The sequence below is a fragment of the Meles meles genome, chromosome 16, assembly GCF_922984935.1.
Source record: "Meles meles chromosome 16, mMelMel3.1 paternal haplotype, whole genome shotgun sequence".
In the NCBI taxonomy this organism is placed as follows: Eukaryota; Metazoa; Chordata; class Mammalia; order Carnivora; family Mustelidae; genus Meles; species Meles meles.
The window spans coordinates 20,815,196-20,829,572 of NC_060081.1; the positions used below are offsets into that span (position 1 = coordinate 20,815,196).

The 14,377-nt window shown below is 36.8% G+C and overlaps 1 protein-coding gene across 9 annotated transcripts in view; it reads left to right on the forward strand.

Moving 5' to 3' along the window:
• Positions 1-14,377, forward strand: part of AFF3 (AF4/FMR2 family member 3) — a 568,940-nt gene that overhangs the window by 388,171 nt on the left and 166,392 nt on the right. For all 9 annotated transcript variants that reach the window (XM_045981491.1, XM_045981489.1, XM_045981492.1 and 6 more), the window contains 2 exons: positions 1,586-1,622; positions 11,810-11,861. In XM_045981491.1, the coding sequence (XP_045837447.1) occupies positions 1,586-1,622; positions 11,810-11,861 (89 nt within the window). The remainder of the gene's footprint in view (positions 1-1,585; positions 1,623-11,809; positions 11,862-14,377) is intronic.

Consider the following 14,377-nt stretch of genomic DNA (forward strand, 5'->3'; position numbering starts at 1 on the left):
AATCCTAAATATGTGAACTAAAACCATAAACCTCATGGAGAAAACAGAAAGACATGTATGACTTTGGATTTGGCAGTAGGTTCTCAGATATAATACCAAAAGCATGAGCCATAAAAAGAAAAATAAAGTGGACTTCATTAAAATTAAAAACTTTTGTGCATCAAAGGATATTATCAATAAAGTGAAAAGACAGTTGACAGAATGGGAGGAAATGTTTGCAAATCATGTCTGACAAGGGTTTATGATCCAGAATATGTGAAGAACTCTTTCAACTCAGCAACAAAAAAGACCAACAACCCACTTTAAAATGGGCCAAGTCCTTAAATAGATATTTCTCCAAAGAAGATATACAAGTACCCAACAAAAGCATGAAAATATGCTCATCATCATTTGTCATTAGGGAAATATAAATCAAAACCATTGTGAGTAACTGCACACGCTAAGACAGCTATCATAAAATTTCTCAAAATTAAGGGAATACAACAAGTATTGGTGAGGATTTGGAGAAATTGGAACCTTCATACATAGCTGGTAAAAATGTAAAATGATTCAGTCACTGTGCAGAACAGTTTGGCAATTCCTCAAAAACTTTCATATAGAATTACCATATGAATCCATAATTCCTTTCATGAGTATATATCCAAAAAGTTTGAAAACAGGACTGAAACAAATACATACACATGTGTGTTCATAACTGCCCTAGTCACAATGGCCAAAAGGTGGAAAGAGCTGATATATCCATTAATGGATGAATGGCTAAAGAAATAGCACACACACAATGGACTATTATTTGGCTGTAAAAAGGAACGAAGTACTGATATGTGCTACGACGTGGATGACCCTCAAAACATTATGCTGAGTGAAAGTAGCCAGACACAAAAGGTCACATGTTCTATGATTCCCTGAAATATCCAAAACAGATAAAATATAGAGACAGGATGCAGATTGGTGATTGTCAGGGACTAAGGGCAGTAGGGGAATGAGGAGAAACTGCCTAAAGGTTAAGTTTTATTTTGGAATGATGGAAATCTTTGCAACCAAATAGAGGTAGTGGTTATACAACATTAGGAATGTACTAAGTGCAACTGAGTTGTTCACTTTAAATATTTTTTAAGATTTATTTATGTTTATCTTAGAGAGTGCACAGGGGTGGTGAGGGGCAGAGAGAGAGCACACAGGGGTGGAGAGGGAGGGAGAGTCCCAAGCAGACTCCACACTGAGCATGGAGCCTGACACGGGGCTCTATCTCACTATCCTGAGATCATGGCCTGAGCCAAAACCTTGGACAATTAACTGGCTGAGCCACGCAGGTGTCCCTAAATTGCTCATCTTAAAGTGGTTAATTTTATGTTATGTGAACTTCACCTCAATAAACAAAAAGTCTACAATGCAAAAGCAAAGAGATTGTGAACTGCATTTCCAGAACTGCTTAGTAAGCACATTGATATAAATGTTTCTCATTACAGTGCCTGGTACAGATCACGATTAGTGAATAGGATCTAAATGACCAGTAGTATGTCTAATATTCAACTTAGATTTTGAAAGTCAAAATAAGAAAATTAATTGATATTTCTTGTTCTTTTAGGACTCTCAGCTTGTTTCCTCCGGACACAATAATCCAAGTAAGAAAGACTTCTCTCTACAGCTTCGTTTGTGGATGGTGGAAGATAGAGGGAGCGAGGAGGGAAAATGCATGCAATAGACTGTAGGTTGAGAAGAATTTCACTAAGAAGCAAAATCAGGTGGGGAAAAAGAGGGCCATTTGTTCAAGTACTGCCCAAATGGATAAGACTCTGGAGTGTTCCTCTAGCTTTATTCAAAGAAAGGAGGACCAAAACATAAAATGGTAAATTTCAAAGCAATCCTGGGAGGAAAGAACGTTTTGCTTTATTACAATCAGTCTCTGGTATATGTGGAGGGGAAAAAATCTTTAAAGGCAACTAGTGAGTTATCTGAATTGAAAGAAAATGAGTGGGCCAGGAGAACCAATCAGAAGACCTCAAGATAAATGACCTTAGAATCCATGAAGAAATCTTTCCCTCTTCCAGAGATAGGCTGCTTCAAGGAAGCAATTTTCTTACTGAAACCACTATCTAATAAAACACGTGGGCTTCATCATCAAAGAGGATGTTATCATTCCACGAAGTAGAGTTTTAATTCTCTTCTTTGGCACTAGTAATTGGTGCTAATATCTTCTTGAACATTAAAAATGCATATGCTACCCCATTCATGTCGTGAAAGCACTCACTCACCAAGACTGGGCATTGTTAGTCTCATGACCAGCCACTCAGCAGAGAGCACCCCTTGCCAATTACAAAGCTATGTTTGAACATGAAAATCACTCTGAGCTAGTAAACGTATCTTTGGAACTGAGACTCACCCACTGAGCATCTGTGAGGCAGAAGGCTTGAGGAGAAAAGACTATCAGACAAATGTGTTAGAAAGCCCCAGACTTTTCATGCACAGCTAGAGAAAGATTAGGGTTGGGGGATGGAGGCATCATGACACATAGGCAATGTCACTTAATTATCCCACCCACCCTCTTTGGGATTTGCTGAGTGCAGGCACTGGTAAAGAGGTAAAAAGCCAAGGGACTTGAAATCTAAGGAAAATGATAAATTCAGTGGTAAGAAAAGGACTTAAAAGAAATGCCAATCTGATTAAGTCCATGAGATGTACAATATCAGCATCACACGCCTTATAATTGTACTAAAGAACACACTAGAAACTAGAGCATACTGAAGAGTTGCCATTACTTTCCTCACTACTTTCCATTTGAAGTTAAACAATTCAGGGAAAAGAGAGAAGATGTACATTCATTGTACTTGCTTGAGCTTAGAGGTTTTGACATAAAGAACAAAGGAAATAGCTGTTGAGTCTCTTCTGTGTCCCAGTGCCTTGACATGTAATTTCACTGAATCCTAACCATAGGCACATAAGGTAGGCATTACCATCCCCATTTTGCATGTAATGAAAATAAGATTTTGAGCTTAATAACTAATCCAAGGTCACATGGTGAAGCAAAAAATGACTGTCAGAATTTGCATTTTGGAATCTCTACACCAAAAACAACAGACTGTATCCCATTACTTAACCCCTGGAAGTTTGCTTCTGTCATTTCACTGTGAGTTTGAATTCTTGACCAAGAACTATATACTGTGATTTGTGTGTGTATCAGTGGATTTTTATGGCATGTCATAATCCATGTGCTTATACTGCAATGTAGATTATGTAAACAGAATCCATCTTCTATGGAATGATGGGGGCACCTGCCTTGTGTGGTATACTCTGGCATTTCATTGTCTATGGACGTTTGTGATTGGCTTCCTCTTTTCTAGGGGTGGGGGATATTTGGTTTTCCTCTTTTCTCAGGATGAGGGATATTTTGTTTTCAAATAACACCCCCCAAAGTCAAGCACATCTATAAAAAGGTAATATTGCTATTTAAAAATCTGAGCTTTTTCTGTAGACTAAAGCGCATTTGAAATTTTAGGAGAGCTGATGCCATCAGCATTCCCAATGCTGTTTCTTGTATTTGGTTTGGAATCATTACAGTTTGGAATATGTTTGGAGTTCTGACTCCAGCAAATATGTAGAATATAGAAAAAACTGAACTTCAAAGACAGCAAACAATAATGTTTATGTGTGGATTGACGGACTGTCACTTTTGGTCAGTGATTTTCTTTTTGGAATTAGAAAAAGTATGTTATGTACATAACTAAGGGAAAAGAGTGTGTAAACTGAACAGAAATTCTTTTCAATCCAAATCCTTAAAAGATAGATGCTGTAGTCAATTTGTCGAATTGACAATTAATTTAATATTATAAAAGTTTATGAAGTTTAAGACACTTAAATATTAAAATAGATGACATATGTCTGTGTTTTTCAAAAGTTCTGAGTGCATCCTGTTCAATAGAAAGACCACGCATGAGCACTTCTTCCCCTTTCTTCAGGATCCACATTTAAATAACCAAAAGATATAGTAATGGAAATAAATCCAAATAGCACGGAGAACAAGAAGGGATACCATTAACAAACCAGAAATTCAGTTGGATTTTTGGAAAACAGAAGCAGAAAGTACCATACTGTTTGATAATCCTGGCAGAGAAAATCATGACCCAGAAAAAGGAAAATAGTGAAACAAACAGGAACAAGCTCTAGTAGTGGTGGGAACTATTCTAGGGAGATCCCAGAGAGACTCCATATTTCCACTCAATCCCAAGAAAGAGTCCATAGGCATGGATTGTGGGCAATGACAGGAACACCTGGACTATTATTCCCCTGATTACCTCCATGCCCATCTTAACTGGTTGTCATAGAGAGCATTCAGTCTGGTCTTTCCCCTCCACCCCCAAAAAAGAAAAAGTAATATTTACTAAAAAAATGAACAGCTGACTAGATGTCCTAGTTGGGGGCTGATAATAAAGAGAGAAGCAGAGCAGATTCTGAGATGATACCAGACCTTAAAAACAGACATTTATGGGTTGTAGAAGAAGAGTCACATTTTCTCAAAAAATACTACCCACTCAGAATAAAGTACTTCCTATTTTTGTTGGGGTGTAGAGGAAGGGTCAGGGCTTCCAGCTTACCCTGAGGTCTCTCTTCTCCTGAACCCTAAATGAAGGCCTTCAGTCTCAGTACCCTGTGCACATACAGAGAGCTCTAAATCAGCCCTTCCCTACAAGGTAGAGGTATGTTAGGAAAAGAGATCAATATACTAATACAGGAAATTCACACCGATTACCTTCATTAATCAACCCATTATCATTCAAAAATGAGAACATGTAACAGAGCACCAAAGAAAAGGAATGGCCCTGAGGGAATCAATCTATTAATTCAAAGAACAGAGGAAAAAATTGCAAGTGTCATTACAATCTTCAAAAAAAAATGAAATTATTTGTATAGAGAAGATTGGCATGAAAAAGAAGTAGTTGCAGAATAAATGAGCGCTTGAGATTTAAAATATGGTCAATAAAATTTTAAAATTTAATAGAAATGATGAGTAATAATAGCTGAAGTCTGGAATCTAGAATATAAGGTTAAAAACATTTGTTTTCTGGATATTAAGCAAAAGACAGATGGAAAATATGACAAGAAGGTAAGATACTTGGAAAATCGATCAGGATGGAAAGGTCAAAATTCAGCTAATAAGAATACCAGAAAAAGGGGGAATAACAGTTAAGAATAAAGAATAATAAAAATAGAATTCTAAGGTAAATGAGCAACTCACTATCAAAATCACTCATATACTAAACTTTTTAAAAATATGGGCTTCTGGCTGGCTCAGTCAGTGGAGCATACAGCTCTGATAATAGGGTCGTGAATTCAAGCCCCACACTGAGTATGAGATTGCTTAAGTAAATATACTTAAAGAGAAAATCACTCATATACAAGAAAACAAGAGACCATAAACAAGAGCAATGAAAAATAGCAGAGAATTAGACCTGCAAGGATTTGGGAGATTGAAATTACCAAACCCATCACTTCTCAGACTTTTGGCTAAGATCAAGTGGAATTACCAAGCCCAAAATATAAAACAAGAGTACATACTTTAATTTCCAGAAATAAAAAAAGATTGACAATGTGGTAAAGAACAAGAAAATTTGAAGAAGTACTTATCAGAACCTCTAGAAATGAAAAAAATAATAATAGGAAATAAGATTTCCTTGGTCAGACTTAACAGCAGATGATTGGACTTCACTGAAGAAAAAAATAATGAATTGGGAAATTGGACTTAAGCGATTCTCTAGAGTACAGCCTAGAGAAATGGCAAATACAAAATGGAAGTTAAGAAACATGGGGAATAAAATGAGAAGATCCAACACACATTTAACTAGAGTTCCAGAAGGAGATAAGAGACAGAGGAAATATTAAAGGAGAAAGTGGCTGAGAATTTTCTAGAATTGAAAGATACTACCCCACAGACTGAAAGAACTCAGTGAGTACTAAGCCAGATAAATAAAATAAAAAAGAGGCGCACACTAGATACAGTATAGTTAAACTGTAAATTACAAAGATAAGGAAGAATTCTTAAAATAACTTTTAATACCTTTAGAGAAGCAACAATTAGATTTCCAGTTCACTTTTCAACAGCACCAGTGGGACAGTGAGATTCAGCAGATTCACTTATATATATGTGGAAATTGACAAGCTGATTCTCAAATTTATTTGGTAGAACAAGGGCTAAGAGTAGCTCAGACACTCCTGAAGAACAAGAAGGTTGGGGCCTTGCAATGCCAGTATTAAAAATAAACACCTATTTTTAGCTAAGTAATGAAGATAGTAATAGACAAATTGAGCAATGAAATAGAATAGAAGACCCAGGAACAGATCCACAGATGTATGAAAACTAGATTTACTACAGAGCTAATAATGTAGACCAATGGAGAAAGAATGGGCTTTTTAATAAATAGTACCAGAATAATTGGTTCTCCATAGGGAGAAAAATGAAATTAACTCCTACCCTATAGCATATGCAAAAACCATTCCTCATTTTTTTAAAGATTTATTTATATATTTATTTAATTTTATTTTTACAGAGAGGAGGGGGAGAGGGGGAGAGAGAGAATCTCAAGCAGACTCCCACTGAGCATGGAGCCTGACATAGTGCTTGATCTCATGATGCTAAGATCATGACATGAGCCAAAATCAAGAGTTGGACGCCTAACCAACTGAGCCACCCAGGAGCCCCTATTCATTGTATTTTTAAAAGACCTAAATGTTAATAGAAAAAAATATACACTTTCAAAAGATAACATAGAACATCTTTTGATGTATTTCTTAAAACAAAATAATAAAGGGAAATGCTGATCAATTCAGCTACATTAATATTGAGAACTTATAATCATTCAAATATTCCAGAAAAAGAGTAAAAAGACTCATACTGGGCACAGTTACTCCCTGGGGTGTGTGCGTGCATGTATAATGTGGCAGAAGACTTGTATCAAGAAAACAAAATGTTTGTACGAATTAAAAAAAACAATACTACAAAAATAATTTTTTTTTAAGAATTGACAGGGAGTGTCACAAAGAGCAAGCACAATATATTACCTCATTGGCCCTCAGGAATGCAAACACCACAGTGAAATTACATTTTACATTATTAAGTTAAAAAAACATTTTTAAAGTGTAACCATAAGTTAATGTGGAAACCAGTTTAGGATTCCCTAGTAAAGTCAAGAATATGTAAGCGTCAGGTCCCAGAACTCCTAACATGCACAAGGAAGGAAGTTCATGAATGTTTGTAATGACATCATTCATAATGAGAAAATGAATGTCCATCAAGAGTCAAATGAATAAGAAAATCATGGTAGATTTTGATAAGGAGATATTGCACAACAATGAGAATGAGTGAACCAAGGCTACAATACATCGTGATGGCTGAATCTAAAAACCATAACACTGAGTCACAGAATAAGTCTCAGAAGAATGCATACGGTGTGATTCCATTTATGTAAAATTTATATCAGGAAAAACTAAAGAATATTTTATCTACCAATAAATACTTAGGTGGTTAAAAAAAAACCTTAAAAAAAGAAAGGGAATAATTAACACAAAATTCCAGTTCTAGATAGCTGGAGGGGAGAACAGAAAGAGGATGTAAGCCCGGGAAGTTTCTGGGTTATTTCTTGACAATACTGATTTCCTGGTCTGAAAGGTGTTTTCACAGTTAACTCATTTTAACCTTTTAAAAACTGCATATATAACTTTCATAGACATATACATTTTAGTACCTTAAATGGATGCTCCATTTAATGTTTTTTTAAAGTTTTATTTATTTGAGAGAGCTCGAGAGAGAGCATGAGTGGGGGGAGGGGCAGAGAGAGAGAGGGAAAACGGACTCCCCACGGAGCAGGGAGCCTGATGGAGGGCTCCATCCCAGGACCCTAGGATCATGACCTTATGTGAAGGCAGATGTTTAACCAAATGAGCCACCCATGTGCATCTCTGTTCAACATTTTTTTAGGAAAACCATAGCCTTTCATTGAGACAGATTAACATGTGGCATGATGAAGATAAGAATGGAAATACATTTGACCTAAATGCCAAGAACACTTGCCTTCATTCAGAGTTAGTGATGTTCCATTCTATACACGTCTAGTCTTACTACTTTGTTCTTTAGTGACTAATATTTAATCATTATTATAAATCTGATTATTGGTTTGTAATTTTTCTAATGTGCCTACAATTACAAAAACTAAATCATTAAGTAAATTAATATTAATGAGGGTGACTCATTAATAATTGCTGAACAGACTATAAATATTTTAAATCTTGGCTATGTAGAAGGAAAAGTATAGCTGTACAGAGTTGTGTGCAGCGAAGGGAGGGAAGAATAAATGAGTGAATTTCCTCATTTCACATAGTATAAAGGAAAAGATACTGTCAGCAGTTGATGAATCCAGAAATAGAAGGTTAAACTTAAAGTTCTAAATACCCACTAGAGACATTACAAGTGATAACAGAACCAATAAGAATTGTAAGCAGAGGTGGTAGTATCTTAAGTATCTTATCTCTTGCCTTTTATATCAGAAATCAATGCACACTGTCTAAAGTTGATATATCTAGAAACAAGTGTATCGCTTACCATAGTGGCTGAAGGCCTTACAGAACTAAAAACAAAAGCAAGCCAAGTCATTACCACGAATATGGGTTACGTTTGTCCTAAAGAAAATGAATGGTTGAACACTACATCAAAAACTAATGATGTACTATATGCTGACTAATTGAACATAATAATAAAAATTAAGAAATCAAAATTTAAAACAAAAGAAATGTCTTAGTATAGCAAAACTTTCCTCTGCAGAAGAACAAACGCTACTGCAGGTGTATTTTGTCCCTTTTCAACAGTCTTTAGTCCACCCCACAGCCCTGTGGATGGAGAGTCAGTGCCGTCATGTTATGTATTTAAAGGGAATGAATTAGGTATTATTTATCTTCGTGTTACCAGAGTGCCCCGTGTACAAGACCTCAGTGCATTGATTGGATTAAAAAATGTAGCTACTGTAATTTTTTAAAGTGGCTTATTGGGGCCATAAAGCTGTTTTATACCTCAAACTGTATATTCATCTCCCTGGTGAGTGCCCCTTTGTCCTCTTCTCCCACTGTATTTATGACAGGTCAGGAGACAGAGGACATACACTGAGCATGTAGTATATGTTAGGTACTGTGGAATGCTCAAGAGGACAAATAGGGAGCGTCAACCTGAAAGTACGCATATCATAGACATATATACATACATGCATTTACATGTGTGTACAGATATATATATCCTAGAGCTCATTTTTTTTTTGCTCTCTTCCTCTCTGTAATTATATTTCCACATGCAAGATGACCACACTGCTCCTGAACCATTTTTTTATGTTAAGTTTCTTAATGATCAATGCAGGTTTCCCCCAAAGAGACCAGTGTGGTATCTGTCATGAAACAGCTGAAATAACCAGAGTGACCCCAAACGGTCTTCTTTTTTGGCTGCAGGGAAACATCTCCTGAGCACCCAACTAAGAATTTTTGGGAGAGGGGAGTTTTCTAGTATACGTTGATCATTTCCCTTGGGTCCCGAAAAAGAGAGTACGATTCTTAATGGCTGATGCACTTGAACATTTCAAATGCACTTCAGAAATTGCATCACCTAAAATTTCAAGATGATGGGGACAGTTATGCACTTTATTCTTTCTGAACAACAAACACAGCTTTAATCCCTGTCTTCATTCAGAGTTTCCTTTTCCCCTGAAAGGTTAGTTCATTATCAGCACTGAAGTTGCTGAGAACACTCAACTCTCTGGCCGTCCGTAAATGCCCCGTTTGGCCCCACTGTGTCCCTCCTATTCTGTTTTCCCTGTTGCCACAACATCAGTGCTGCTAAGAGCAGAGGTAATCGGCTGCAGCTTCGTCCCTGTGCTGATCCAGCCCACAGTTCCTGCAGCCCCCAGATCCCATGCGCAATGAGGCCTGTGCCCTCTCAACCTGCAGGCTACTTGGCAGCATTTTTGGTCAAGGTAAAAAGCATCCTTATTCAGACATCCAATTAACTGTCTCTATTTATATTACTGATTTCCCGTGTCTTTGACAGAAGTTGCTTAGAACTGTTTACCATTGCCTGCTGCTCCGGAAGCTGCCATTTTACGTTCTTGATTATGATTGTATGTGGGGTTATTACCGGTGGCTATAGACTTGGGAAAGTAACCAGTTGTTCCAAATTCAAGGGGAAAAAAACATCAATATGGTTGAGAAATTAAGCCTCCAATTGGGTTTGTCACAGAATGCAGGTGTTACATCTCTTATTTGGGGATCCTGGCAGGAATCATGGTTACTTAGCGGGAAAATGATTCTGGAGAGTACTAAATTAGGTTATTTTCCAGCACTAAAACCAGCTGATGAGGCCTTACATGTCTCCTACATGAGTGCACCACGGACTGGCCTGGAAAACAAAAATATAGTATAAAAGTATGAGCTTTAAAGCAGGTTTGTGAATTTGCTGCCTCTACTTTTATTTCAGTATGGTTTTGTCCGTGATGGGGTCTCGTCTCATCAGTGTTTGTGATCAAAGCACTTAAATCAATTTTGTGACTTTTTAACAGAGTGATTATCCCCCGTGGATGTTCTGGCACTGCATCGACATATTAACACCAAGTTATGTATGAGCTGGATGTGTGAACTACCTATGTAACTGTGCCTTCTCTTCTTCACAACTGTTTAATTTCCTATAAAAAAAGAGGAGATAGTGTAAAGTTTCCTCTGGTATTCAGTTTGGATGATATCTTTGGGACGTGTTCATCGTGTAATTTAGGCGGTCATTCCTGAGACCCAGTGACAACGAAGCTAATGTCATGCCATAGGCCTGAGGTTCTACAGGATGTTCAGGCCTGACGTGAAAGAACAAAGCAATGCAAGTTGCCACCAGCAGGCCCATTTCTTACATTCCACAACCTTGTCTGGGGTTTACTCAATTTTAGCACCACACAACCAGCATAACAGAACTGACGCACACGTGCAATCTTGACCCTTCTCCTTCCATCCTCTAGCCTCGAGGAAGCACATTACAAAATGGGGATGCATGGCTCAAACCCTCAATGGTCACAGTTCTAAGAATTATATTATGTGTATTTCTAGAAGAATTTGCCCTTTTAAAAACTATAAAAAGGGAAATGGTTCCAGGCTTCCTTAATTAAAACCTATTAAGTCTTCAATGACCACAGACCACAGAAACATTTCTGTAGCTAGACTTTCAGATGGTCTGGAAGGATTTCTGGTTTCCATCTTACTCTGCATTAAAGCAGGGTTCACAAAAGGTGCTGCCAGGGCTCTCAGTAGGGTAGAAATTTGGGGGATCTTGGAAGCTGCGGTGCAGCCTTAGTGTTCTGTAAAATTCTCTCCTCCTAAGGCTTATACAGTCTGCCCTGGTTTGGCTTACGTTAGCAGAAAGGATCAAAGTTCAAAATGCCTTGCCTGTAGAATGCTAATGGAGTTTATTTCCTTAAATTTTCTGTAAAATGAAGTGGAAGGAATCAGGTTCCATCTGTAAGATATTCATCTTTTGGCAAGGTCTCCACTCTGAACCTCTGGTTATTTGCAAACAGCTCCTTAGTACCTACTCACAGATCCGTGCCTGGGCAATTGGAACACAGAGAAGAAATTACTTGCAAATCCAGTTCTCAGACAATAAAAAAAGATGTTTTAAAAGCCTCCTGCTGCACATTTTGAAAGATTTTTAATAGGAGCATGGAAATATATTTAATCTCTCTTAAATCTTAAAGACCATAACATTCACATGTTGGTTTTTTTTTTTTTTTTCTGCTTCCTTTTTAAGAGAAAGGTGATGCTGAGCCAGAGAGTCCAGACAATGGCACATCGAATACATCGTAAGTCTCTTTCCTGTTTCTATCCAGATAATATGCCTGTAATATGAAACAGTGCTAGTATCTTGTAAGAGTAATCATAATAATGGAAGGAAGCCTGTGGTTCTCTTTCTCATGATGATGTCTTTTTAAGTGCTTTTGGGTGCGGACACAATTTGAGGTTTTTCCTATGCTTTATCACAATAAGAATAATCTTAAAAGTGCAAATACTTCTCCTTATAAAATAGAAATGTAATAAGATTTCAGGGTGTGTATTGTCAGGGAGAAAGGAGGCAAACCCTTTAGAATTTCACTGGAGCCTTTCAGAACTGTCATAAATAATTACAAGACTTTTCACACATACTGGGAGATACTCTGTCTTACATACCTGTGCAGTACCAATGTCATTTTAAAAGCCTGCCATCTCCAACCTTGGAATTATGTGAAAAATACAATTAGAATTACCTCTGGAATCCCAAAAATTTGTTATTTTTTTGAATTCAAAAATACAGTTTTTAAAACATAAGAAAAAACGCTTAGAAAGCATGTGTTCCTCACTCCATATTTTGTCTTTCTCCTCTCAGTCCTCAAAGAATCCAAATGGGTTTTCAGCGATTCACTTGCTACCAAATTTTTCCACCAAAGTTTAGATTAAATAATTCACAGGTTAACAAATTACGTTAGCTTCACAGGAATCAGTAACGGATTGGTTCCTTAAGAATCTTTATTTATCATTCGGAGGGGTGAGATATGTTTTCTTAGTATAAGACAGCTTTGTGAATTTTCCTATGTGTAGGCCATGGCTCATATTACTGAGCATCTAAAATGCTGTTCATTAGAAATCACACTTTGTGATAGGATATTACCGAATGTCTTATTTTGTCCAAGATCTGTTTCTCAGTCTGGGAAGTTCCTTTGGCTTCCATATGTATTTCATAAAGGATGTAGTTATATGTTTGTCTTTCTTAAGATATTGCCTAAGAGGCCTAAATAGTCCTATTGTCATGATTTCTGATGAAAGAGTGAATGTGACTAGTCTTAAGTGGTTAAAATAGCACTAATTTTTTAAATTTTTGTGCTGCAAAATATAATGGAAAAAGGGTTTTAATGCCATCTGGAGGCATTCTAGAGAACTGAAAAGGGTAGAATCATTTAAAAATTTGGTTCTTTTTAGTAACACTTGAAACTGGATAAGAATCAATGCAACTAGAATGTAAGCTATTTGGGAATAAGTGGTATTATGTAAATAATTGTTATAAAAGTGCTAATTATTGTAGGAACAACAATTTTTCAAATTCTCATTAACAAAATCATTTTAAAAACAGACAGAATATATAAAATATGTTGAAAAACTGCTAACATTCCACATTTAATTTTATAAATTTTAAAATCACATTTAATACACACCCCAATCTTATGAATGCAGTTTGATATGTCATTAGTTCTTCTTCCCTTAAGCATTTCTAAAAAGCTTATTCTCTAAAGGAATTGGTTTCCATATGTTAGTCTCTTATAAAAATAAATATATTGTTTGAGGAATTACTTGTAAACCCTCTGGAGATGTCATAATGTTAAAAGCTTGAAACATCACCCCATATTCATCATCTGCCTCACATCCTGCCTCTTGAACTAGAAATAGTGAAATAAAGTCTTAGGTTGAAAGGATTTCTCTTTAAAAAGTGGAGAATTCTGGGGACACTTGGGGGGCACAGTCAGCTAAGCATCTGACCTTGGTTTCGGCTCGGGTCTGGATGTTGGGATCATGCTCCATGCTCAGCACAGAGTCTGCTTGGGACTCTCTCTCCCTCTCTCTTTGGCCCTCTCCTCTACCACCACCCCGCTCTCTCTCTCAAATAGATTAACCTTTTTTATAAAGTGGAGAATTCTGAACTTGAGCCCTCTAACAGTGGTTCTCTTGTAATTAAACAAGAGAAGGAGCATATTACGAACAGAGAAAAAGGACTCAGGATGCCTGAGATTTGTGTAGTATTTTATATGGTCTTTGCAGTATCTTATTTGAGCTTTATTTAGGTAGACAGGTAGGTAAGGACAATATCCTTATTTTATATACAAGGAACCTAAGGATCAGAAAAGTCATTAAAATTCAGTGAAAAAAATTAGAACATATGTCCCATATTTTTCTTTTCTGCCCATTTACCAAACTGAGGGGTGAGTAGATCTTAAGAGACAAAGCAAAACCTTGAGTCAGAATCAAATAGAAAAGTTAATCAGATTATTTGTTAAGAGGTAAGTGTATTAGTTTACTAGGGCTACCATAACAAAGTACCAAAGACCAGGTGTCTAAAACAACAGAAACTTCTTGTCTCACAGTTCTGCGGGCTAGAAGTCTAAGATCAGTCAGTAGGGTCAGTTTCTTCTGTGAAGAAAGGATCTGTTGTTTCAGGCCTTGTTCTCTGTTTAACAGATGGCCATATTCTCCCTGTGTTTCTTCACATAATCTTCTTTCTGTGTGTATCTGTGTCCAAATTTCCCCTTTTTATAAAAATGCCAATTATACTGGAGTAGGGCCTACCCTAATG